The following is a 27,028-nucleotide window of genomic DNA, read 5'->3' as shown; positions in this document are numbered from 1 at the left end:
GCACAAGTTTTCTGAATATCAGTTTTCTGAAAAACAGTATACTAACCAACCTCATTTTGTTGTTTTGAGAATTAAGATAATACATGTAAATGTCTAACTTGGTGCCACGTGCAAAGTAAATATCCACTATATATTACTTCCCTCTCCCCTTGTAATTCCTTCCCTGAGGGTGACTTCTATACAAATCAATTTTTATTTCTTTCTAAATGGCCTCTCCAACTCATGTATAAGTAGAATGATGAAGTCTGATGATCAGTTATAACAAGGTTTAGGTTACTCATTTCAAAAAAAGAAATAAAAGTAAACAAAATTTCATTATCATGAACATGAACACTGTCCGTGCCATTTTCTTTTTTAAACTGTGGTAGTGGGACGCCTGGGTGGATCAGCAGTTAAGCATCTGCCTTAGGCTCAGGGCGTGATCCTAAAGTCCCGGGATCAAGTCCCACATCAGGCTCCCTGCATGGAGTCTGCTTCTCCCTCTGCCTATGTCTCTGACTCTCTTTCTGTGTCTCTCATGAATAAATAAATAAAATCTTTAAGTAAACAAACTGTGGTAGCTTTGCAACAATTTTAAAATACTTTCCAGTTGTATTCATCTGGCAGGACTGACTTGTTAGGCAGGCTCACTAATAAATCATTTCCACTAGCATCAAAACAGGATCATTTAGGGGTGCCTGGGTGGCTAAGTCAGTTTAGCATTTGGCTCTTAGTTTTAGCCTGGGTTGAGGTCTTTGGATCATGGGAATGAACCCTGTATCAGGCTCCCCACTCAGTGAGGAGTCAGCTTACCCCCTCTCTCTCTGTCCTTCCCCCGGCTCATGTATGTGTGCACGTGCACACGCTCTCTCTCTCAAATAAATAAATCTTAAAAAAACAAACAAACAAAAAAAAACAAAACCCAGGATCATTTGTAGGCAGAAACATTCATATCAAGTGACTTAATGTATGTATTTCCTTACTGTTACATATTGCCCAAACACATTTTTTATTTTTCTTTACATCCCCAGGCTCCTAGTTATCATCACATATTCCTCCTCTTCTCCAAAAACACCCAACATTCTAATTAGCTACAAATATTTTATGGAGTACTCATCATACTGTGAATGAGATTAAGAGAAGGGAGATATTTTAAATAGCAGCTGATATCATTAAATGGATATAATTCCTTTTAAAAACACAGTATTAAGTGTTATGTATTAAGAATACTATTAAATTCTAACAGTAATCACATTCCTAAGAGTCAAATATAAGAAAATAATTTGAAAAAAGGAAAAGGCTTTATAAAGAAGTTCACTTTATAATAATAGCAAACACTTAGTAACAATCAAAATATTTGATGTATCAGAAAAGCGCTCAACAAGTTATGGACAATTTGATGGAATATTAGATAAGTACTAAAACAATAATAAAGAAGAGGGATATGGAAAAGACAATTTCAGGGGAGAGAGCAGACTAATAAATTTTGATTATAAATTTTTAAAAATATTTGTTTTACTATACAGCCAAAAATATAGAAAAATAAAAATAGTTAAGAACATAAAACCAGTGTATCTGCTAATATATGGAATTTTGTAACCACAAAGCAGACTCAAGATGTATTACATAATTTCTTACCACCATAGCTGTATCTCTGGTTTCCTCTAATCCTTCCTCCAGATCACTCAGAGGCTCAAGGTCCAAATCCTTTTCTTTTTCTTTTTCTATTAGTTCTTTTACTTTTTTCCTTCTGTTTTTACCACTCCCATATATACCAATGTCAGTCCGGGGACTCAGCACCTACAAAAATAAAACCAAACACTGATCTCTAGTTTTAAGTCCTAAAACTGAAAATAATACAAAGGAACCATTTACCGACCACTCATCCTGACCTAGGCACTTTCTTAATGTACTTTCTACACATTATCTAACTCAATCGTCACAATGACCCTCTGTAGTAGGTAGTATCATCTGTATTTTACAAACCAGGCAAACTAATGCTTGGAAAGGAAACAACTTGCCCAAGGACAAAGAGTTAGCAATTAGGGAGCCAGTCCTCAAACAGGAAAGTATCTTACTCCAAAGTCTATGCTTTTTAACTACTGGGATGTTCAACTACTCAAGGGTAATGGGTATTTAAATTTGTACTTCTGAGAAATAAGTTATTTCAAGGACAGAATCCATTAGTAACAGAGATAAGATCTGGGCTGATTATTTTTTCTGGACATAGCACAAGATGAACTGGAGATAAGTCTGCCTAAGGCTGAGATTTCTAGTCAACATTTGAGATCACTTAATAGGAATCACTTCTATAACCCTAACCAGATAAACTGAAAACAACCCTCATCAATGAAACTCCTACCTACAGGTATTAAATTACCAACTGTTCTTTACCTGCAATAAGGTATGGCTAGAATTCTTCTTAAGAAAGGTCCGCCCAGTCCGTTCTCTCCAAGCCCTTGCAGCTGCTACTTGTGATTCTACCTGAGGCAAAGCATCCAGACGCACAGGGATAGGGCGCCCTTTAGCAGATAAGCTCTCCAGCTGCTCCAAGTAAGCATAGTTGCTGCCACTCTGAAAAACAAAAGTGCATTCTCACACAACTTGCACTTTCTTATAGAGTCTAGTAATACTGGCCAGAAGATCTTACAGAGTTTAGTATTAAGTATTATTCTTTATACCTAATTGTATCTCTTGAACGGATAAATAGAACCTCAAGTGCCCTTTTTAAAAAGTCTGTAATTCATGCTGTCAAAGATTTTTGTTTATTAGTGAGGGAACCAGTTAAGATGTAAAAATTAGTTCAAAACACAAGTTAAAGAACAGACATATGGGGCACCTGGGTGGCTCAACTGGTTGAGCATCTGACTCTTGGTTTCAGCTCAGGTCATGATCTCCTAGTCAGGAGATCAAGCCCCAGAGCCAGCTCCCTGCTCAGAGGGGAGTCTGCTTCCCTTCTTCCTCTGCCTCTCCCCCAACTCTCTCACACACTCTCCTCTCTAAAATAAATAAATAAATCTTTAAAATACATACATAAATATATATATATATATATACACACACACACACACACACACACACACACAATCAGGAATGAGGTAAGAAATTTGCTAATAGATGGAAACAGATGTTTAATATCATGCGGGACAATGCAATCACTTTTCTATCATGGGGAAATCAACTGTTTCATCATAGATAAATTTAATTGCTTTTCTATGAACATAATTCATTTGTATTACTATCACTCTCTAACATTTGACAGAGTTGTAAAATAGCCTGGTCAAAGAAAATCTAGGGCACGTACTCCTAGAATAAGACCATCCTGGAGGATTCACCAGACAACATCCGGGACTCCACTTAAGAGAACACCCGGTAATTTCTTTTGCCTATTTCAAAGTCTTTCAACTTCTCCAACAACTACAAAATAGTATTTTAGTTCTGATAACCACCTCCATTTATGTTGTATAAATACAAATGAGAACAGATATCTGCCTATCACAAGGGTTCAGTATTTCCATGTAATGATGTCATTATTCTTTGTAGAACTATTACTGCTGTAACTAAATGAATCATAAGATGTGAGAGGGTTAGTAATCTATTCCAGGGATTTGGCAAAAACAACTGAAGTGGGTTGGCAGGCAACAGATAGTAATTCAGAGTGATAACTTAGACTGGACAAATCTCCAGGCAGACAACACATAACCAGTCCTATAAGAAACTGTATATATGCCCTTAATGTTCATTGTTATCCAGAAGCTCTGAATCAAGGAAAGGCATAGTTACATGCTATAAATAGACATTCCAATAAAAGGTTATTTCCTATATTAGCTGACTTATCTGCCTATGAATTCATTTTGAAAGTTACACTGAAACATGTGGAAAAATTAATAGGCAAAAAACTTAACTGAATTTTTTTTTTTTTTAACTGAATTTTTTTAAAGTAGTCTCCACACCCCAATGTGGGGCTTGATCTCACAACCCGGAGATTAAGAGTCACACGCTCCACTGACTAGGCCAACTAGAGGCCCCAATGTAAGTGAATTTTTAAAAATAATGGGAAGGTTCTAGCCCTAAGAGATATTCTAATGGTATAATTAAATCACTGTGGTACTAGGATTAAAGAATAGACAGCAAAATGGAAGAGAAAAGAAAGCTCAAATACAGATACAGTTGAGAAGTATTGTGTTTACTGCTACTCCTTCTTGTATCCAACTATAGTTGTTTGACTACAAAAGACCTTCTGGCTAAGGCTTGACTTAGCCTGCTCCCAAGCTATGTATCTTAAAGAAGAGTCTGCCTATCAACAGAAGTTGTCAGTCTCCCCTGAAGGGACGGCTTGGTGGAAGACATGTCCTTCGAAATTACAGAGGAAACACAAGACAGCCACCTATACTTGTAGACTTGGTCCTGTGGTCATAAATAAACATTCAACTGAGGGTTATCAAACATTTCAATCAACCTCCTGAAATAGGTTAAAGAAAGAGAGGATGATGAAAACAGAGGTAATTTTTTTTTCTTCCAAGATTTTATTTAAATTACTTAACAAATTGGTTTCAGAAATAGAATTTAGTGATTCATCATTTACATAGAACACCCAGTGCTCATCACAACATGTGTCCTCCTAAATGCCCATCATCCATTTAGCCTATTGCCCCAATGACACCCCCCCCTCCAAGAAATACCTGGTTTGGAAAATAGAGATACTTTTAAAAATAGCATTGAAAAAGCAAAGCTAAGAAGCTCTAAAAAGTCAACTGAATACAAAACAAAAGTCATTAGAACTTCACACCAAAAATACGTTCTTTCTTGGGACAGCAGTTTAGTACAAGAGAGTTGGTTTCCTTTTCTTTGGATATAGCTCTACAATAAAGAGCATGTATAGCCTTAATACTGAAAATGCTACAAGGATTTTTATAATTCAGAGGGAATATTATATATTGTTTTAAATTAATATTTAATACATGTCTTTCTAACTAGAAAATATGCTATTTTGAGGGCCAGGGTACGTACTATCTACACCCTTCCCTCACATTTCTACTCCCAAACAACTAGAATAGTAACTATCATGAGTGTTATGGTGTTCAGCAAATATTAATTTCATTTTCTTTTTTCTGCCTCTTATTTTAAAAGTAATTTGTGCACATGGCAAAGATTCAAAGAATACAGCAGGAAATAAACTCCCTATTGCTAGTTAAACAAATAACTAATTCCATCATCTTTCCTAGCAGGGAGTCAACAGAAACAAGTAACATTTAAATAGGTAATATTTATTTATTTTTTTAAAGATTTTATTTATTTATAGAGACACAGAGTGAGAATGAGAGGCAGAGACACAGGCAGAGGGAGAAGCAGGCTCCATGCAGAGAGCCTGATGTGGGACTCGATCCAGGGTCCCCAGGATCATGCCCTGGGCTGCAGGTGGCGTTAAACCGCTGCGCCACCGGGGCTGCCCAGGTAATATTTATTTTGAATGAGAGAATCAGATGGAAGAACTACTGAATTTTAAGTGTTATTTTATTGTTATTCTATTCTAAACAATTAAAGGCTTAAAGAATTCATTTGTGAGACAGCATTACCCAAATGGTAGGATAATTCAAGAGGCTCCTTACCTGAATAGCTTCCACTTTAGCTGTCCATTCTCGAGCCTTTTGTAATGCTTCTTTCAGGGACAATATATTGGGTAAAAAAGCTGGAATGTTCTTGGCTTCATTCACTATGCTTTCTAAACTTGCCACGCTGTGCCGTGGTCTAAAAAAAACCACAAAAATAGGGTAGATGCATGAGGAAAAGTCAAACTGCTACCAACATTTAAGTAACATTTTAGAATGTGCAGAGTACTTTCATATGCATGATTTTTAGTTTTTATCATAATCCTAAAGAGAAGCAAAGCAGCTATTGCCATTATTTCCAATTTACAAATAAGATAACCTGAACTAAAAAATCTCAATTATTTTCTCCAAAGCATTTAATATAGTGAATGGCACAGCTGAAATTCTGATTCAGAATGAGTCTCAGATCCCATGCTCTTTTCACTACACCAAACTGCATCCGTCTTAGTTCTTCACAATATCTGAAATTGTCAGAGATGCATATCATACAGCAGCATGGAAAGCAATAGTCCAGAAGTCCAGTAATGCTGATCATGTACATTTAATCCAATTACATTCAATACTACGTAGTAGTTAAAAGATGAATAAAATAGACCCTTTCCTCAACGAATTAAAATATAAGACAAGAATTAAACTTGTACTGGGGACAAAGAACAAATTACTATAGGCTCACTACTAGGAGAAGTTGTGACTAATTCTGCTTAGGGGAGCTGAGACCAGCTCTGAGTTGAGGCTTAAAAAAAGAAGTATGATTTTTTTCAAGTGAAACGTTAAAGAAAAAAACCCTAGGAATATAATGAACAAAGACATGAAGAAATATTAAAAAGTAAGTTAGACGTCCAGGGGTGCCTGGCTGGCTCAGTGGGTAGAGCATGCAACTCTTGATCTCAGGGTCATAAGTTCAAGCCCCACGTTGGGGGTAGAGTTTTTTTTTTTTAATTGAAAAAATAAGATCTTAAAATTAAAAAGTAGGTAGTTTAAGATAGGGTGGGATAGCTATGAGTAAGAGCAAGAAGTAGAGGAATCTGACAGGAAAGAGAGATGTAAACAGATATGAGGTCCTGAAAAACATGAATTTTGCCATGGAAGCAATAGGAAGTTACTGTGGATGGGAACAGTTTCATCATTCTACTATATGCTAGGCACTATGCTAGACCCCTTGCCTCATGAGATATTTTAATCTTGTCGTAGTGGAAGGTGATTATTAATAGCACTGTAAGATGCTATCAGAATATAGAGGAGGACCTAAACTGACTTGGCAGATGAAAGAAAGAAGGGTTTCCAGAAATGACTTCTAAGCTTTCTTATCATTTCTAAATAGGACTGAGTCAGGAAAGCTGGGACCAGAGGCAGAGGAGGAGTACAACATAGAGGATGGGCAGAAGGGAAGAGGAGAATAAAATGAGCATGTTCAAAGGTCCAGAGATAAGAAAACATGGCATGTCTGAGGAAAGCAGAGGGATCACTACACTTGGAACACAGAATGCAAAGAAGAATGGCAAGGGATGAGGCTAGATCCTTAAGCAAGGGGCTAGATTACAGATGGCCTTATGAATCAGATGACTGATTCCATTCCCGGGGAATGGGAAATGGTAAAGGGCTTTAACCAGGGGAGTGAAAAAGCCACATATGTATTTTAGGAAAATACCAGTGCAGTGCAGAGAATGGGTGAGAGCAGGGTGAGGTCTCAGAGCCTGTGGCTATGATTTAGGCCAGCTATCCCAAAGAAGAATGAAAGTGAGAAACATTGAGGAAACTTTAATCAACATGGCTTGGTAGTTAACTGTAGGGGAAAAGTTGAGGGTATGGAAATGGAAAGGTCAAAGTTAATTTCCAAAGCCTGTTTAAAGGAGGAAAAAAATGCTATATAATTCAAAGAAAAAAGAAGCAAAGGAAGAGATGATGGGAAGGAGTTAATGAATCCAATTTTGGATATGAGGAATTTGAGGTATCAGCAGGACAGTCAATGGAATTACCTAATAGGCAGAAGATATCTATGAAAAATATCTATGCTATAGATGAGAATTTGGAGTTGATAGAAAGATGGCCAAAGTAGTCATGAAATTAGATGAAATTTCCAGGGAGATGTACAGAATGAAAAAAAGAAGTGGTCTGGGCCAGAATCTTGAGGAAAGACATTATTTAGAGGCAGGGAAAAAAGGCCAAAAGGAAAGGAGGAGGATATTGAGAAAATAGTGGGCAGGAGTTAACCGATACTAAGAGGCTAAGAATACTGTAGATATGTTTCAGAAAGCTAACTTCAACAGGAGTTAGAAAACAAAAGATTCCATTTTCCACTATCCTCATCAAACCCCATCTCCCTCTATTTCCTTATTAATTTTATTTTCTTCAGAACACTAATTATCTGAAATTAATTCATCCATTCATTCACTCACTTATTCATCTATTTCTCCCCACTAGAATGTTGACTCTATTACAGAGGAGGGACTTTGTGTCTTTTAACCTGTCTGTCTCTACAGCACTTAGAAATAGTGTCTGGTATGTAGTAGGTATTCCATAAATATTACTGAGTTGCAAAGATTAAGGGAAAATACAAAAGTACCATAACTAAGTCAGTGACAATGGAGTTGAAGAATACAGAGATGAAAGACATTTCAGAGGCAAACTCATTAAAACTTGGCGACTGACTAAATGTGGAAAAATGAGAGAAAGTTTTAAAATAACACAACCAATAAAATTTCATTCTGTAGATTACAGTAAGTTACATCAGGTATATCAAATCATAGTTTTGCATTCCAGAGTTATTTAGCTTCTTCCTAGAATAGTTGTGAATCTAAAGACACAGAGTAATTTAAAGGTTTCAAAGAGAAAAAGCTATGGATACATTTTAATATGTATCCTCCATGGCAACTAGAGAGCAAATTATCCAGCAAAAATATATGCAGCCTTTTCTTGGCTAAACAGAACTATGTTCACTGAATCATCTAAGGCTTTTTCCATCAATTGCAACCAAAACAAATGGCTGACAGAGTATTTAAGTACATGAAGACTTTGGAATGAAGTGGAAAAGGCTTTAAATTTGAGCTGCATTATTTAGTAATTATGTGATCTAAGTATGCCAAGTTCCTCATCCTCACAAGAGAAATCATATATCTTAATTTTAGCTGAAGAAATACTTTCATACAGAACATTACAGTCTAATTCATTGATATACACTCAAGAATGAATGCTTTACTAAAATCTCACAAATCCAATGGGATGCCAAAGCTAATGCAACTGTATAATATTCTCCTGTCTTTCTTGCTTCTTCTTTCCCGCTACTTTCCTACGTAAATCCTCCACTCCAGTAAAGCCCATTTAACTTTTGTCACCTAAACACACCCTATATATTCCTAAAACTCAGCTTATAATATTTCTCTTACTCCTCTTCCACTTTAGTCCCACTCACGCTTCAAGGTTCTACCTAAACTTTCTTTTCTCTCAAGTTTGTCTTCTGACCACCAAAGCTAACAATGACCTCTCCTCCTCTGAACTCCTGAGGAGGAGAAAAAAAAAAAAAAGCATTTTTTTTTGTACCTCTCAGTTAACAATAAAATATTGCAGTGAACTTTACATTTCTTAGCTCTGAACTATAGCATAGATAATGAAAGGTTCTAAACAAAAAACTACTTTATATTACTTAAAGTACCTAGCAAAGTACTCTCCCAATAAGTATGCCCACAATATTTGAAACTGTTTATATGCAGGCCTATTTGATAATTTTGTGATTGGTGAGGGAAGGCGTAAAATATCTAATTAAATATTTAATGAAACAGATCCCTGTGTTCCTCCTTCGGTTCTACCCTTAGTTATTAAAGAGGCAACAGTCACCAATGTATGTGTTCACCTTGCCTGTAGGCAGACCTTAGCCTTTTCTTCCCATCTCTCAGAGACTGTAAGGAGCTCCTGTAGTTCAGCCATTGCCTTCTCCACAGCATGGTGCGGTGCCAACCCCACCCCAGAGTCAATCAGTTTCTTCATGACATCCAAAGTGACCTGTTGTGGATCTGACAGGGTCAGTCTTACTTCATCCAACCATCGAGCCTGCTGTAGCTCTTGCTTTAGTCGGGCTAATTCAGGTAGCTCCACATACAGACTAGAGCCCATGTCTATCAACATCTGGAGTTTGGAAGAATCTGGGGTTTCGTCCATCATGGCCTCTTGAGCACGTTCATGAAACTCTTCCACATCATCCAGGAGATTCTGAAAAAGTCCAAAGAATAAAAATAAAAAACAAATTTAAAAGATACAAAATGAGTATGGAATAGACATAGTTCAGGTAAGCTATCAAATTCTAAACCATCTGATAATCTCACCATTATAGCACCAGATAGTTAAAAACATAAATATGCTTCCCTGTGAGTACTTACACAGAATTACTTTTAAAATATGATTAATTCATTCAAACAATATTTAATGACAGCAGACTCAGACGCAGCTAACTGCTCTAAGCACACAGCACTAAAACATTCAAAGTCCTTGTCTTCATGAAACATATTTTAATATGAACAGTCAGTCAGACACTGACTACCTGAATAAAATGGGTCAGTTTTAAATACTATGAAAATAAAACAGGGCAACACAACAGAGAAGGACCAGAGGGGGCAGGCATATTACTTTGCAATGATGGTCACAGAAAAGAGATGAACTAAAATTAAAATGAGGAGCCAGAGATGGGAACTATATGAAGATCCGGAGGAAGAGCAGTTCAGGCAGGACAGATAACTGCAAAAGCTTTTACAGGGAAATGTCTTGCTCTAAAGTAGATGATGGGAGATAAAGTGGAGAAATACAGTTTAAAAATAAGCAGAAGGGGGCAGCCCAGGTGCCTCAGCGGTTTAGCGCTGCCTTCAGCCCAGGGCGTGATCCTGGAGACCTGGGATCGAGTCCCACATCGGGCTCCCTGCATGGAGCCTGCTTCTCCCTCTGCCTGTATCTCTACCTCTCTCTCTCTCTCCGTGTCTCTCATGAATAAATTTTAAAAATCTTAAAAAACAAAAGAGAGAGAAGGAAATGCGAATGAGCAAAGAAAACCAGAGTGTGTGGTGTCACAGACACTCAGAGAGGAAAGCCTCTCAGGAAGGAAAGCACGGTAAACTACCAAAATGCTCCTACAACATGGAATAACAGCAGAAACAGAACTGATACTAGAATTCACAAGATAACCTTGATAAAAATCATTTTAGGTAACCTGTCCATGGCCAAATCACAAAACACACCACAAACTATCAGAGAATTACTACCTATGGTCATTAATATATTTGATATATGCTTTCTGAGAATAGAAATATTCAAGAAACCACCAGGTCCTAAGAAGTTCAGAGCTCACATTTTTAAAAGCTCATGAACTAATAACTTACTGATACATTCCAATTCTTTTAACTATTTTCTTGCATTTCAGTTACATCTATGCTAAATGGGAATTCTGATCAAAAATTAATGTAGAAAAAAATCCTAAACTACCTACTCTTGTTTCCAGAATTTTAAAAGGAGAATTAAAGGCTAAGACCAAAGCCAGGGGATTCTTACTGCCTACTGAAAAACTTCAAACAGCAGCACTTATGTAACAAACAAACAAACAACAAACTAGTCTAGACACAATATTTTGTTTGCCCAAAACAGAAACCCATACTACAAAGGATATTATCCAAGAAAAAAATGTAATACTCCACCTTTACTTGTCGAGCTTGACTGATGACACATGGAAGACTAAAAAGTTGTTGGACAAAGGCCTTTAATTCTTCCACTGTCAGTTTGGTCCGAGTCCTCCCACTATCTGGGCTCTGCCTAATGTGAAATAATGAGACATAAGTAAGAAAAATTCATAGCCATCTGATATCAAAGGGGCTGCTAGTCTCTCTAGAATTATAACCCAAGCAATCCCAGAATATGAGTGTTTGAGAGGTTGTACTATAATGGTGATCACTTCCAAATTAGTTATTCAATTCACTGATTTAATTGAATCATTAGTTAATCATTCAAAGATTCAACTCCAAGTTATAGTTCCTCCAATTGTACAAGTACTGAGCATTTGAAACAGTCAGTGAATTCCTCAGAGTAAAATACTATGTTCATTAATAAAACTAAATCTTCGGGGCGCCTGGGTGGCTCGTGGTTGAGTGTCTGCCTTCGGCCCAGGGCGTGATCCTGGAGTCCCAGGATCAAGTCCCACATTGGGGGCAGCCCGGGTGGCTCAGCAGTTTAGCGCCACCATTAGCCCAGGGCCTGATCCTGGAGACCCAGGATCGAGTCCCACGTTGGGCTCCCTGCATGGGGCCTGCTTCTCCCTCTGCCCTGTGTCTCTGCCAATCTCTCTCTCTCTCTGTGTCTCATGAATAAATAAACAAAATCTTAAAAAAAAAAAAAAGTCCCACATTGGGCTCCCTGCATGGAGTCTGCTTCTCTCTCTGCCTATATCTCTGCCTCTCTGTGTCTCATGAATAAATAAATAAAATCTTAAAAAAAAAAACAAAAAAAAAAAACCTAAATCTTCTACCTCAAAAAGCTTAAAATGTGAAACAAGGACCTTTATCTTGGCTAGGGGACAATCAATCTCCTTGAAATGGATTCATAATTATATGTATATGTGCATTTTTCCAAGAAAATGGTCCCTAAGCTTTTGCCAGATTCTCCAAAGGGGTTAATGACCCAATGACCGGTAAAGATTTGCTGACCGATGTCTCAAAGAAAGGTTCTCTAATCAAATGGTAAGTTAAAAAATGTACAAAGTAATTTGTATACGAAACAATACCACAGAAAATTTAACACATATAACTACATTAAATCAAGGGTGCATACTTCTACACCCCTTTCTAACACAGCCTCTCCTGCATCCATCCATCAAGGTTATTACTCTTTACTGCCACCTGCCTTCAGCATGTAGTATCATTTACTTACACATATTGATTGCACATCCAGTATAAGCCAGACATTGTTCTAAGCACAAGAAACAATAATGAAAAGAGGATAAAAAATCTCCAACATTCTAGTCTAGTATGTGTTCTAGTGGGATTGGGAAAGAAAGGAGGAGACAATAAATAGTGTATCAGGAAGTGACAGGGCTAGGAGAAAAAGAGAGCAGGAAAGAATAAAAAGGTTGCAATGAAATTTTATACAGGGTTATCAGGGAAGACCTCTTCAAGAATGTGTCAGATATCTGAAAAAGGCCTGAAAGAAGTGAGGGAACAAGCCACCTAGGTATCAGGGAAGAGCACTCAGAGCGTGAAGAAAAAGTGCAAAGGCCCTAAACAGAAATGTACGTGGTGGGTATGAAAAGCACAAAAGGTAAGAAGAATGCAAAGTAGAGCAAGAAAGGAAGAGAAGTAGGAGATGAGATTGGGACATGACTGGAGGAGGGACGGAAATGGCCACCACAAGAGGCCAGTTAAGTTTTTGGCTTTTACCCTGAAAGAAAGACAGACAAAACCAAGAAAACCCACAGGAAACTACTGGAGAGCTCTTCTTCATCTTACCTGTGCTTCTGCTTTTTGCTCAGAAGCAGCTGAGCCACAGAAGCGCAAGTCTCAGCTTCTTTTACAGCATCCCTGAGTTTTCTAAAGAGATCATTCTCTGGATATTTCCTATCCTCGGCATCTTCCAGCATTACCCGCAATTCAATCAAATCTGTAAAAATAAAGCTATATACTATGACCACAGACATCAAAAACCATTTAAAAATACTCACCAACCTCTCTCAAGTTAGTCATCGCTCTATTAGTGGAAACATCGCAGCTGTGAAAATCTCATCAGTGCAATAGAAGCTTAAGAGCAGCAGCTCATTCCTAAACCTTAAAAACAATTTCTCTTCAGGAAGGAAATTCCTCATTCTTAATTAACCTTTAGTGTTAGTCCATTGTTATCAGTGGCTCCCCAAGACACGTATCTACTGCAAGTTAGCTATCTATCCCATTTTATATTAACTTTTTAAGTAAAAGAAGATTCTCAAACAGAAAAGTAAATCTGTAGTCAGTCAACCAACCCATTAGTCACCAATCTCACCTGAGGCCCAGGTTGTTCCTTAATGGGGAAAAAGCACACAAAACAAGGCCTCTTTCAATGTGACAGTAATTTCAGTGTATGTATACAAAAGGAGGAAACTTAACCTTTTTTGTGGTTGAAGTTGGCAGATAAAGCTTCTGTAACACGGCTGACCCAAGTGTCATAGGACTGTGCCCTGACCTTCACACCATATAGAAGAGAAGGGAGGTCCTCTAATGGGTAGCGGTATCTAAAACCAAAGAAAAACAAGACAAAATAAACAAAAAGCCAGAAAAATCAAGAACTTTGCAAAAACCAACAATTTGAAAATAAATTTTAAGTACAATCAGCTTAATACAATTACCAAGGTAACAGGGTCTTAAATCCAAGCCATCCACAGAGTTTTAGCACAGGAAGAGACAGGGAACATGTGAAATCAACTGATAAAAAAAACTAACATTAGATGCCAAATTTAAGGCCAACTTTAAAGGACTAGTCCTCAGCAGGGACACAGAAAGACAAGGAAAAGTTGCCAGTGCATACATGGGAAAGAGGAATTACAAAGAACAGCGCACTTGGTTTTAAAAGAAGTAACAAGTTTTTCAAGAAACTTACGGCTACCTAAGACATTTCTTCTGCATGGGGCAGGGACACAGATCATTTGGATGGTAGAGACACACAAGCCGCTCGGGATTACAGGAGCACGTGAGAGCAGAGAGAAAACATGTGGTTCTGCATGCCGAACACTGTCGCTCATCATCAGGAACAAGTTCAAACACTTCTTCTTCAGACATTAGGACACCCTGAAATATAGTTCATGTCACTACACCAGGTCCTTCTAGACTCTCAAGCATCAAAGAACTTCAAATTACTAAATTTTTTTCTACAGGTAAATCTGACTTAAGCTATAAACATGGGAGGTACGATGCCACATCATCAAAATATTTTCTAAAATTAATCATTCTTAATTCTTTAAAAATGGGAAAGACTAAACCTTGGTGTGTAAGAATACATTTGACTGATAACAATTATTCTTTAAAATGCAGGGAATTTACTACTACAAAGGACAAAATAACCATTTTTGAGGGGAAGGAAGGAAATTATAATTGGGGGGTACTTTGGGGTGGCTAACAAAGTTCTATTTCTTGACCAGAATTGTAATGACAACAAAGTTTACTATGTTACAATTCATGAAGCTATATATTTGTTTTCACAGGATTTTGTCTTCTCCTTAAAACAAGAAAAAAATTTTTAAAAACTTCTTTTGTCCCAGGGACAATATACCCTTAAATCCTAAATACAGATATATATTAGTATCAATGATCTGAAAATAACACTGATAAATACAAACATATGCAAAGATAAAGTAATAAAAATTACTTAAACTATGCAAATCAAAATATAATCTACTTCAGCAAGACATCAAAAACAAAGTTAAATTCAGTCTGCCAGCTTAAGAAATAAGAGCATTTAAAGTGCATTTTATAAAGACTCCCATTTAATACATAAAGGTTCTCTTTAAAGTTACTACTTATTTGAGAAAGGTACTTATATAAAACCTAATTCCACTATGAGAGCAAACTTTTTTCACTTACACAAGGGAAAAACCCAGTAATTTATTCACTGGCAGACACAATTCAGTTCTTGCAACACAGATTTTGTTTTTGATTATTGGTTTAATCTACATGTCACTTAACTATCCTCTCATATCTTTCCATCTCATATTAGCATTTAATATTTGCTTTTAAAATTATTTCATGTAAAAATGGTTCCAAAATAAACTGCAGGTATTTCTTAGCTTACAAGAATTTACACAGCTTCAGAACAGCTGGCAAACAGGATATTCATTAATACATCAAGACATTTGGGGCACCTGGATGGTTCAGTTAGTTATGCGAGCAACTCTTGATTTCAGCTCAGGTCATGATCTTAGGGTTGTGGGATAGAGCCTACATCAGGCTCCACACTCAGTAGAGTCTGCTTGGGATTCTCCCTCTCCCTCCGACCCTTTTCCCCTCTACTCATCTGCTCACTTGCTCTTTCTCTCTCTCTGCAGATTTTATTTATTTGAGACACAAAGAGAGAACACAAGCTGGAGGGGTGGGGGTAGAGGGAGAAGGAGAAGCCGACTCCTCACTGAGCAGGAAACCCAATATGGGGCTTGATCCCAGGACCCTGAAATCAGGACCTGAGCCAGAGGCAGACGCTTAACCGACTAAGCCATCCAGGCACCCCTAAATAAATAAATCTTAAAAAAAAAAATACATCAAGAAATTTTACACCAAATTCTAAAGTATGCTCCAGGAACTACTAGTCCTGGAAGATATTCTACAAAAAAAATAAATAAGTTGTCTTTGGGGAAATGCTATGTATTACTATATCCCTCCCAACTTAAGAGATTAACAATGAATACCAGCGTATCATGGAAGTTTTACAGTAAAGAATCCCATTTATTATTTTTCCCCCATTTATTTTTTTCTTAATCTACCATTTCCTAAGTTTTTCTATCACAGAGCAATTTTTCCTTGTAGTGCTGGAAATTATATAGCTTAGAAAATCATAAATTATTAGGAGGAAATGGAGAAAAAATTAAAAGGCTATCTGAAACAATGAAAGTGAGAACTTTTTTTTATTTAAAAAAAATTTTTTTTAGATTTTATTTATTTATTAATGAGAGACACACACGGAGAGGGAGGGGGAGAGAGAGAGAGAGAGACAGAGACACAGGCAGAGGGAGAAGCAGGCTCTATGCAGGGAACCTGATGTGGGACTCGATCCCGGGTCTCCAGGACCACGACCCAGGCTGCAGGTGGCACTAAACCACTGCGCCACAGGGGCTGCCCTGAAGGTGAGAAAATTAAGGAATGGAACCAAATGGTACCAATAAAGAAAAAAAGGGGGGAGGGGACTGGAAGTGAAAGAGACATTGCCAAAATAAACAAAAACTTCAAACCAGATAGCAGATGACTATGAAAGAGACAGATGAGTTAAGGATCACATTTAAGTTTTTACATAATGATCCTAACACTTACTGGCAATTAGTAATTCCTGAAAAGGTAGATGGAGAGGAGATGATGATATTCTATCTCAGGTGCTGAAAGTGAGATGACAAAAAGCTAAAGAAAAATAAATGTACAGTAATCCCAGAGAGGCTTGGATTACAAATGGGTGACTGGAAATGACACTCCTCTCAAAGTGACAATAATTCCTGTGTTTGCACATAGTAGGAGGAAACATTAAGATCTGAAAAATAAAGCCACAAGGTAAAATCCTAAGAAAGGCTAAGAACTCCTTGAAAAGGAACACAAAAGGAAAACAATAAAAGGTCAAAGGCTGCACCCTGCAAACACTGGTAGTTGAGGAGGATAAGGAAAATAATTAAAAGTGACTGGCAAGGGGCACCAGGGTGACTCAGTTGGCTGAGAGGCCGACTCTTGGTTTCAACTCAGCCCATGATCTCAGGGTCCTCACTCAGCAGGGAGCCTGCTTGTGGATTCTCTCTCTCTCCTTCTCTTTGTCCCTCCCCCAGTTTGCTCTAATAAATAAATCTTTTTTTTAAAAGGTGACTGGCAAGTGTCATCAGAGGCTGAAGAAGCAGTAAAGCAAGTGTGAGGGAAAGGAACAAAGCAGCAATATATAGTGCAAAAAGAGGTCACAGGGATAGATGACAAAGAATAATGAGACTTGGTGATAAAATCACTAGCAAACTCTGAAAATCAGAATGACAGTGATGATAAAGGGACAAAAAGGATATAAGGGTACTGACCACAGAAAACCACTCCAGAAGTTTTTTGGGAAGAAATAAAATGACTTTTTTCAAGATAGGAAAGCCAAGTACACAATATGCAAAGAAAGAATGGAGATCAGTGTCTCAAGGGCGCAGGAAGAAGCTAAGTTTATAGAAAAAAGAGTCCTTAGAAAGAAATTTGATCAGGGTCACCTGGGTGGCTCAGTGGTTGCGTTGCGTCTGCCTTTGGCTCAGGGCGTGATCCGAGGGCCCTGCCTGTGTCTCTGCCTCTCTCTCTGTCTCTCTCACTGTGCCTCTCATGAATAAATAAATAAAATCTTAAAAAAAAAAAAAGACAACAATGGAGTCTGCTATATCATCGCTTTCTTTCCCATGTGACTTCTCTGTAGCATGCAATGCTGTTTGATAGCACTTTACCCACAATTGGAACTTCTTTCAAAATTGCAGTCAATCCTCAAACTCTGCCACTGCTTTATCCACTAATTTTATGTAATATTCTAAATCCCTTGTCATCGTTTCAATAATCTTTATAGCATCTTCACCAGCAGTAGATTCCATCTCAAGAAACCACTTTCTTTGCTCATCCATAAGAAGCAGCACCTCATTTCCTAAAGTTTTTTTTTTTTTTTTTTTTTTTTTTTTTTTTTATTTCCTAAAGTTTTATCATGAGATTGTAGCAATTCAGTCATATCTTCAGGCTCTACTTCTAATTCTAGTTCTCTTGCTATTTCCACCCCATCTGCAGTTACTTCCACCAATGAAGTCTTGAACACCTCAAAGTCATCCATGCCAAGACTGGAAACTTCTTCCAAACTCCTGTTCATGTTATTTGGACCTTGTTTCATCTATCACAGATGTTTTTTTTTTTTTTTTAAGATTTACTCATTTATTTATGATAGACATAGAGAGAGAGAGAGGCAGAGACACAGGAGGAGGGAGAAGCAGGCTCCACGCCGGGAGCCCAACACTGGACTCGATCCCGGACCTCCAGGATCGGGCCCTGGGCCAAAGGCAGGCGCTAAACCGCTGAGCCACCCGGGGATGCCCTATCACAGATGTTCTTAATGGCATCTAGAACAGTGAATCTTTTCCAGAAGATTTTCAATGTACTCTGCCTAGATCCATCAGAAGAATCACTATCCACGGCAGCTAAAGCCTTACAAAATGTATTTCTTAAATAATAAGACCTGAAAGTCGAATTACACCTTAATCCACAGGCTTAATAACAGATGTTCTGTTAGCAGGCATGAAAACATTAATCTTGTTGAACACCATCACAGCTCTTAGGTGACCAGGTGCATTGTCAATGAGCAGGATCTTTTTCTCTGAACACTAGGTCCAAACCATCTGTAAACAGATATACTGTCATCCAGGGTTTGTTGTTCCAGTTATAGAACACAGAGTTAGATTTACCACAATCCTTAGGACTCTGAGATTTTCAGAATTGTAAATGAGCACTGGCTTCAACTTAAAGTTATCAGCTATATTAGTCTCTAACAAGAGTCATCCTCTCCTTTGAAACTTCAAAGCCAGGCATTAACTTCTCTCTAGCTATGGAAGTCCTAGATGGCATTTTCTTCCAATAGAAGGTGGTTTCATCTACATTGAAAATCTGCACTTAGTGTAGCCACCTTCATTGATGAACATAGTTAGATCTCCTGGATAACTTGCGGTTTCACCTTGCATTTTGTGGTACAGAGATGATTTCTTTCTTAATCCTCATGAACCAACTTCTGCTAGCTTCAAATTTAACATAGTACTTTGAAATTGCTTATTTTATTTATTTTTTAAGATTCTGAGATGCCTGGATGGCTCGGCAGTTGAAGTGTCTGCCTTTGCCTCAGGGCATGATCGCAGAGTCCTAGGATCGAGTCCCTCATTGGGCTCCCTCCATGAAGCCTGCTTCTCCCTCTGCCTGTGTCTCTGCCTCTCTCTTTCTGTGTCTCTCATGAATAAATAAATAAAATAAAAATAAAAATAAAACCAATTAAGCCAGAACAGGAGATCTCAAATTAGTATTCTCAGAAAAGGGCTTAAAATCATAAGTGACATATGCAGGAAAACAAATTTTGATCTATACCTCACTCCATATACAAAAATTAACTTGAAGTGACCCTACATGTAAATGTATAAGCTAAAACTGTAAAATTTCTGGAAAACATACGAGAAAATTTTTGTGATCTTGAGTTAAGCAAAGATTTCTTAGATATAACCAAAAGCACAAGTCACAAAAGAAAAAATCGATAAACCAAAGAAACTTCTGTTCTAGGGGATCCCTGGGTGGCGCAGCAGTTTGGCGCCTGCCTTTGGCCCAGGGCGCGATCCTGGAGACCCGGGATCGAATCCCACATCGGGCTCCCGGTGCATGGAGCCTGCTTCTCCCTCTGCCTATGTCTCTGCCTCTCTCTCTCTCTCTCTCTCTCTCTGTGACTATCATAAATAAATAAAAAATTAAAAAAAAAAAAAAAAGAAACTTCTGTTCTTCAAAAAAAAGATAAGCCATACTGGAAGAAAATATTGTCATATCACCTATCTAATAAAGAATTTATATCTAAAATATATAAAGAACTCTCAAAATTCAATAACAACCCAAGTTTTAAAAGTTGGGCAAAAGATTTGAACAGAATCTTCCCTCAAAGATACATAGACAATAACTAAGCACATAAAAGGTATTCAAAATCATTAGTCACTAAAATTAAAACCATGATGAACGACCATGACAAACCTATTAGAATATCTAAAGTTAAAATTCCAAGTGTCAGTGAGACTGCAGGACAAGTGGAACTCTCCTATTCCTGGCAGAACTGTAAAAACTGCTTTGGAATACAATTTGGCAGTTTTTAGAAAAAATTAAACATACACATGTCATATGACCCAGCCGTTTCATTCTAGTATTTATCCAAGAGAAACGAAAGCATATGTCAACATAGAAATTTGTTCAGAAATGTTCACAGCAGCTTAATCATAAAAAGCAAGTTAAAAACAATTAAAATGTCCATAAGTGAAGATATAATACTTGGCAATTAAAAGGAATAAACAACTAACACATGGAAAAACATAAATGAATCTCAAAGTAATTCTGTTAAGTGAAAGAAAGTAAACAAAAGTTATAAAGTTTATACTTTTAAATTAAAATTTAAATAAGACACTTTTTAAAAAGGCACACTAAAGAAAGTAGACTGGTATTTTCCTGATAGGGGTGCAATTGGGATTAGCGAAGACGGGGAATGGGATAAGGAGGAAGGATCACAAAGGGGCATAAGAAAACTTTTGAAGGTGATATGTTCATTATCTTGATTGTGACAAAGATCTAGTTTATTCTAAACATTCAAAATCCCAGCACTTGTGGGAAGGGTATGGCCATCCCCTGCCCAGCTACCACCACTATAAGGAACTCCATCAGAAATTCAACTGGCTTACAAACAGGGAGTTAAAAAAGAAAAAGAAGAAATCCCGACACTTGGTTATTCAGTACTTCCTACTCACTACATCGTTAAATTATTTAGAAAGAGGAAAAAAAAAAAAAAAACCCAGATCAATACAATGGAACAACTGAAATCACCAGAAACACAACTTTTATTCTATTTCAAAGCTCAGAGAAAAGGAAAGGATTTGAATTTTCTTAAAGAAATAATACTGTATGTAAAGATTTTTAAAAATAAATATATACCTAAGAAATTCAATGTGACAGGATTCCATTTTTTTAAATCTAGAGATGACATGAAGATTCCTAAAACTTTTCGATTTGTAGAACCCAAAATAACAAGTATAAAAATATACCTCCTCCAAGATGCCTAGGTCAGGCAACTGGTTAAGCACCCAACTCTTGGTTTCAACTCAGGTCTTGACCTTGTGAGATCAAGCCTGAACGTGAGGCTCCATGCTCAGCAGCAGAGTCTGCTTGAGATTCTCTCTCCCTCTGCCCCTACCTATTATGCTCTTTCTCTTTAGAGAGATAAATAAATCTTTAAAAACGTATGTGTGTAAACATATGTATACACACATATACCTTCTCCAAACCTGTGATTTTTGTGTTCAACTTCTAAAGGAATCAAAGATGAAAGATGAAAATGGATTCTTTTTACAAGTTTAATTTTTAGTATATTCTCTGAGCAGTATCAAATACAGAATATATGACCTGCAAACTCACCATTTGAACAACAGACTCCCTTAATCTTGTCTCTTCTTCAGTCATGAGAGTCAATTCTTTGCACACCATGGCAGCCAGGCCCACATCTAAGCATTCTGGATCTGCTGCCATCTTGAAAATGAGTTCTTCATGTGAAAAGACACAATGACGCCTTAGCCGCCGGTAATGATTGACACACTGACGTCCAATGGGCAACTATAAACAAGAATTTCAAATTAAATCGCTTGCTTATAAAATATTCCAGAACAAAACCACTATCCTTTTATCATAAAAAAGAGGCAGAATAACAGATCTTCTCTTTTATCAGAGAAAAACAAATTCTATTTAAATATAAGAGGTAACTGTAAGTATTAAATTTTTATGGCCTAGCAGGAATTTCAAAGGCCTTCCCACAGAAAATTTTCACAATTTGAGATGCTAAGCTTCTAGCCTATGCTACTATATAGGTTTTCTATTCATTATGGAGAACAAGAAATACAAGTTCCTTGATATTTAAATGAGGAAGCAAACTCCTTTAGAACAATCTAACATAAGCTGCCTTAAGAGTAAAAAGAAAGGGCAGCTCCGGTGGCGCAGCGGTTTAGCGCTGCCTGCAGCCTGGGGTGTGATCTGGAGACCCGGGATCAAGTCCCACATCTGGCTGATCAAGTCCCACATCGGGCTCCCTGCATGGAGCCTGCTTCTCCCTCTGCCTGTGTCTCTGCCTCTCTCTCTCTCTCTGAATAAATAAAATCTTAAAAAAAAAAAAAAAAAAAAGTAAAAAGAAAAACATTCAGGTAATAAAGGGTTAAGTGGACATATTCAGCACAAAAGTCTCCACAGACCAAAAAGCAGAGATGTTATTAAAAGTTAAAAAAAGAAAACAGAAAAGGGGAGAAAAAAAGCACTATTTCAGCAATTCACATTAACTCACTCTTAATTTATTCTAAGAACCAAAAGCAAAAGACAGTTTACATTTTAGCATCCTGAAATTCTTTTTAAAACATCTGTCTGGGGACACCTGGGTAGCTCAGTGGTTGGGTTGCTGCCTTCAGCTCAGGCTGTGATCCAGGGATCCAGGATCAAGTCCCACATCAGGCTTTTGTGAAGAGCCCACTTCTCCCTCTGCCTATGTCTCTGCCTCTCTCTCTCTGAATAAATAAATAAATCTTTAAAAAAAAAACTGGCCTAAAGAGAATTCAAAGTGAAATCACGAGATTATGTACTTTATTCTCCCTTAAGTGAAATAAATCACTAATCACTTTTCATAAATCATCAGACACGCTCATTAAGATAAATTCTAAAAATTTCTTTAACCAAATCATGACACTCATTATACTATATAGGCATACCTTGAAGATCCTATGGGTTCAGATCCAGACCACCATAAATTATTACAATAAAGTGAGTCAAATGAATGTTCTGGTTTCCCAGTGCTTATAAAACAACACTATATTGTAGTCTATTTTGTATGCAATAGCATTGTCTAAAAAAAAAATGTACACACCTTAATTCAAAAATACTTTCTTGCTAAAAAATGCTAACCATCACCAGAGCTTTCAGCAAATTATAATTACTAATCACAGATCACCACAACAAATAATAACAAAAAGGTTTGAAATATTGCCAGAATTGCCAAAATGTGACACAGAAACATGAAGTGAATAAATGCTATGGTGGTGCCATTTTATAAATAAAATGGTGCTAACAGATCTGCTGTCTTGACACACGGTTGCCACAAGCCCTCAATCGTAAAAAAAAAAAAAAAAAAAAAAAAAAAAAAAACAATATACGTACAGCACAATAAAGTGCAATAAAACAAGGTGTGCCTGTATACACACACACACACACACACACACTCCCTCCATTGCTCCTCCTCCCCCCCAACCTCAATGTTTCTCTCCACTTTTCCCCAACTTATATCCTCATGTCCAGTGAAAGAACTGGGTGGTTTATTTTTTTTTTTAATATTTTTTATTTATTTATGATAGTCACACAGAGAGAGAGAGAGAGAAGCAGAGACATAGGCAGAGGGTGAAGCAGGCTCCATGCACCGGGAGCCCGACGTGGGATTCGATCCCGGGTCTCCAGGATCACGCCCCGGGCCAAAGGCAGGCGCCAAACCGCTGCGCCACCCAGGGATCCCGAACTGGGTGGTTTAAATCAGAGTTTTAGTTTATATTTGAAAACTACGATATGAAAAAAAAAAAAGAAAACTACGATATGAAAGAAAAAATAAGAAAACGGATCTTTAAGAAATTTTTAGAATTCACCTCCATTTTGAGAAAGGCAGAAGATAATCACAGGAAACACATTTTGAGAATATAAGACTATCTCTGAATCAAGCAGTGTTTCCATGCTCTTTTTTTTTTTTTAAGTAGGTTCCAAACCCAGTGGGGAGCCCAATGCCGGGCTTGACCTCATGACCATGAGATCAAGACCTGAGCTGAGATTGAGAGTCAGATGCTTAACTGACTGAGCCACCCCGGTGCCCCTACATATTCTTTTAAAGGAACAATCTTTCCCAAACAAATAATTATACTTATGATTAGCAATTATCTTGTCTATTAACAATATACAACTCTTTCATTTCCTAATTCATAAATATCTACTTGTTAAACATTTCTCATATGGCTTATTAATAATGGCAAGAAGATATGCAGATCTTAACTATTATAATCTAAAGAAGCCACATAAAATAGAACTGATTGCCCACTATGACCTATAAAACCTAGTAATATCATTTTATTCCAATCTAAGGCTGCAATAACTCATTTCTACCACACCGTTCTTCTAAAGAGTTTCAAAGATTCCTACATATATCATCTAACTTGTCTGAGTTTATTAAGCGAATCTCTAAAGTATCTTTACTTATTTACCAGGTAAAAAACTTAGTTAGGCCCAGTGAAATTAAAAGAGCTGCCCACAGCCACATATCAATAACAGTAAACACATTAAAGGCAGAAACCATCTCTAATCCATTTCTGAATTATCTCTATTTCCTACCTACATCAAGCCAAGAAGCAAGTAAATCATAAACATTTTAACAAATGTTAGTTGAATTTTAAAAAACAGAGCTCAAACCCAAGGGAAAGTCTGAAGCTCAGTACTGCTTCTGTTACTTCCTAAGCCTAATAATAAGTGTTAAATTACTAGATCAGATTACTCGTCATATCATTCGTTAACCAAGGAAAGAAAAATCATGAAATTTAATAAATTTATGTACCTACAGAAAACATAAGACCCATTTACTAAAAAATATTTCTCCTTGGGGCACCTGGGAGGCTCAGTCAGTTGTGTGTCTGATTCTTGATTTTGCTCAGGTTGCGATCTCAAGGTCCTAACATCAGGATCATGAGATGGAGCCCCGAATCAGGCTCTGCACTCAGGGCAGAGCCTGCTAAGATTCTCTCTCTCCCTCTGCATACTCTCTTAAAAACAAAACAAAACAAAACATAACAACTCCCCAAATGTTGAGAGGAGATCAAAAAAAAAAAAATACTAAAGGAAAAATAAAGTCAAAGAGTGAATCATAAATTTGCAGTCTTTTCCCAACCAATATGACATAATCACAACTAATTAATTTTTGATAACCACCTCATACAAAAAAGCAAAATAGCATTCATTGGCATTATCATTTAAACAAAAATATAGAGATCTCAGTATTATAGTTATCTTTAAAATAAGATTTTAAAAAGAAATTGAAAAGCCACAAAATCGTAGGAAGAGAAAAATAACCTGTTTATAGGAAGGAAAGTAATAAAGGTATAAAAACTTTAAAATAAACTTTTTAAAATAAAAATCTTTAAAAAAAACTTTTAACTTTTTAAAATAATAATCTGAGATATTTGAAAATATGGGTAAAATGAATTCTTAAAAAGATCTGGTCATAAAAAAAAATCTAGTTTCATTATAAAATTCTCAAGTTGTGGGCAGCTCAGGTGGCTCAGCAGTTTAGCGCCACCTTCAGCCCGGGGCATGATCCTGTAGACCTGGGATTGAGTCCCACATCGGGCTCCCTGCATGGAGCCTGCTTCTCCCTCTGCTTGTGTCTCTGCCTCTCTCTCTCTCTCTCCTGTGTTTCTCATGATAAATAAAATCTTAAAAAAAAAAAAAAAATTCTCAAGTTGCTAAGAGGAAGCAAAGACTAGAGGAACCATTGTCTCTGAGAAAAGAAAGATTCAAAACCTATCAACTGCCCACTTAAAATTCAAACAGAATGGGGAAAATAATGAATGGATGGGAAGTAAAGAACTATAAAATCTTCCAAATAAAAACTGTAATGGAAACTCAAACTGAACTTTCTAAATTACAACAGTCACTTCACTCTCTACTGAAATATTCATGAATCCTCCCCTCCCCAGCTAAACAAATAAGGCAACTAAGATGCATTTTCCAGGGGTGTTAGTAGACGTACAACAGCTACTTGCTATAGAACAGACCCAGTCAGCAGTACAGAAGTTCACAGCTTCAGCAAAGTTGTAGCCCTGGTTAAATCCAGAATGATAGGCACGAGGAAACGTCACAACAAACTCGCCAGCACACTGATTGGTCCTGTACACCTAAACGCAAAGTGGGAACAGGGATACAAAACAAAATAAAACAACAAAAAAGAGGAAGAGATTTTTATCAGTCACTTTCAGACGCATTCTCTAAAATTAAAACAGTAAAGCATTCACCTACACATTTCAGAAAACAGTACCAGGGTTCAAGCAGCAGCCCAAACTCTACCTTCTTAAAATAGTCACTGATAACAAATTACAATAATCCATAACAAGAAGTAGCAGACAAATTCTCAAAGACAAAACATTACTCTCACTGGGCTACTGGTTTCTGAAACTTAATACAATTTTTACAATTAAGAGAATTTTTCTTTTATTCCTTTTATCCTTCTGTTGTCAATAACAAAAAGATGGAATTTCCTCCTATTCTTGGATAATTATTTTTTTGGAAATTAACTAATTAATTAGATCACATTTTATGGAGATATCCCCAAAATCAGTTTTCCTGAATCCCACTTATTTTTATGGTAATATTTTGTGTCTTTATTTATTTATAGAGTGTTTATGCATGCCACCCAGCCACTCCAAAACTATATGTCTTTAGAAAAGTCCCAGATGCTAGTATAAATTCACCCCACTTTTGGCTCAGGTCATGATCCCATCAAGTCCCGCATCGAGGTCTCTGCTCAGTGGGGAGTCTGCTTCTCACTTTGTCCTCACCACCCCCCACCCCACTTGCACACCCACCCACTCTCTAATAAATAATATCTTTAAAGACAATCTAACACTAGGCATCTGGGTAGCTCAACTGGTTAAGTGTCCGACTCCTGATTTTGGCTCAGGTCATGATCTCAGGGTCATGTGATCCAGCCCTACGTCAGGCTCCACGTTGGGCATGTAGCCTAAGATTCTCTCTCTCTGCCCTTCCCCTCCCCTCTAAAAAATAAATAAGTGAATAAATAATCTGAAAATCTTCTAAAAACATAAAGACAAATTAACAGTACTATTACTCAAACTACTTTCTCATTAAGGTTGTGATGAATATTTGACCGTATACACCAAATGTACTAAATTTATAAACTTT

The 27,028-nt window shown here is 37.1% G+C and overlaps 1 protein-coding gene across 2 annotated transcripts in view; it reads right to left on the bottom strand.

Moving 5' to 3' along the window:
- Window positions 1-27,028, bottom strand: part of KDM5A (lysine demethylase 5A) — an 86,685-nt gene that overhangs the window by 23,242 nt on the left and 36,415 nt on the right. For both annotated transcript variants that reach the window (XM_038576396.1, XM_038576395.1), the window contains exons 13-22: window positions 25,885-26,004; window positions 21,464-21,658; window positions 14,187-14,368; window positions 13,691-13,815; window positions 13,061-13,211; window positions 11,261-11,375; window positions 9,436-9,791; window positions 5,589-5,727; window positions 2,374-2,553; window positions 1,618-1,779 (exon numbers count right to left, since the gene is read on the bottom strand). In XM_038576396.1, coding sequence (XP_038432324.1) covers window positions 1,618-1,779; window positions 2,374-2,553; window positions 5,589-5,727; window positions 9,436-9,791; window positions 11,261-11,375; window positions 13,061-13,211; window positions 13,691-13,815; window positions 14,187-14,368; window positions 21,464-21,658; window positions 25,885-26,004 — 1,725 coding nt within the window. The remainder of the gene's footprint in view (window positions 1-1,617; window positions 1,780-2,373; window positions 2,554-5,588; window positions 5,728-9,435; window positions 9,792-11,260; window positions 11,376-13,060; window positions 13,212-13,690; window positions 13,816-14,186; window positions 14,369-21,463; window positions 21,659-25,884; window positions 26,005-27,028) is intronic.

The sequence above is a fragment of the Canis lupus genome, chromosome 27, assembly GCF_011100685.1.
Source record: "Canis lupus familiaris isolate Mischka breed German Shepherd chromosome 27, alternate assembly UU_Cfam_GSD_1.0, whole genome shotgun sequence".
NCBI lineage: Eukaryota > Metazoa > Chordata > Mammalia > Carnivora > Canidae > Canis > Canis lupus.
The sequence above is the reverse complement of the archived record's forward strand: the minus strand, read 5'-3'. Positions and strand labels throughout refer to the sequence as shown.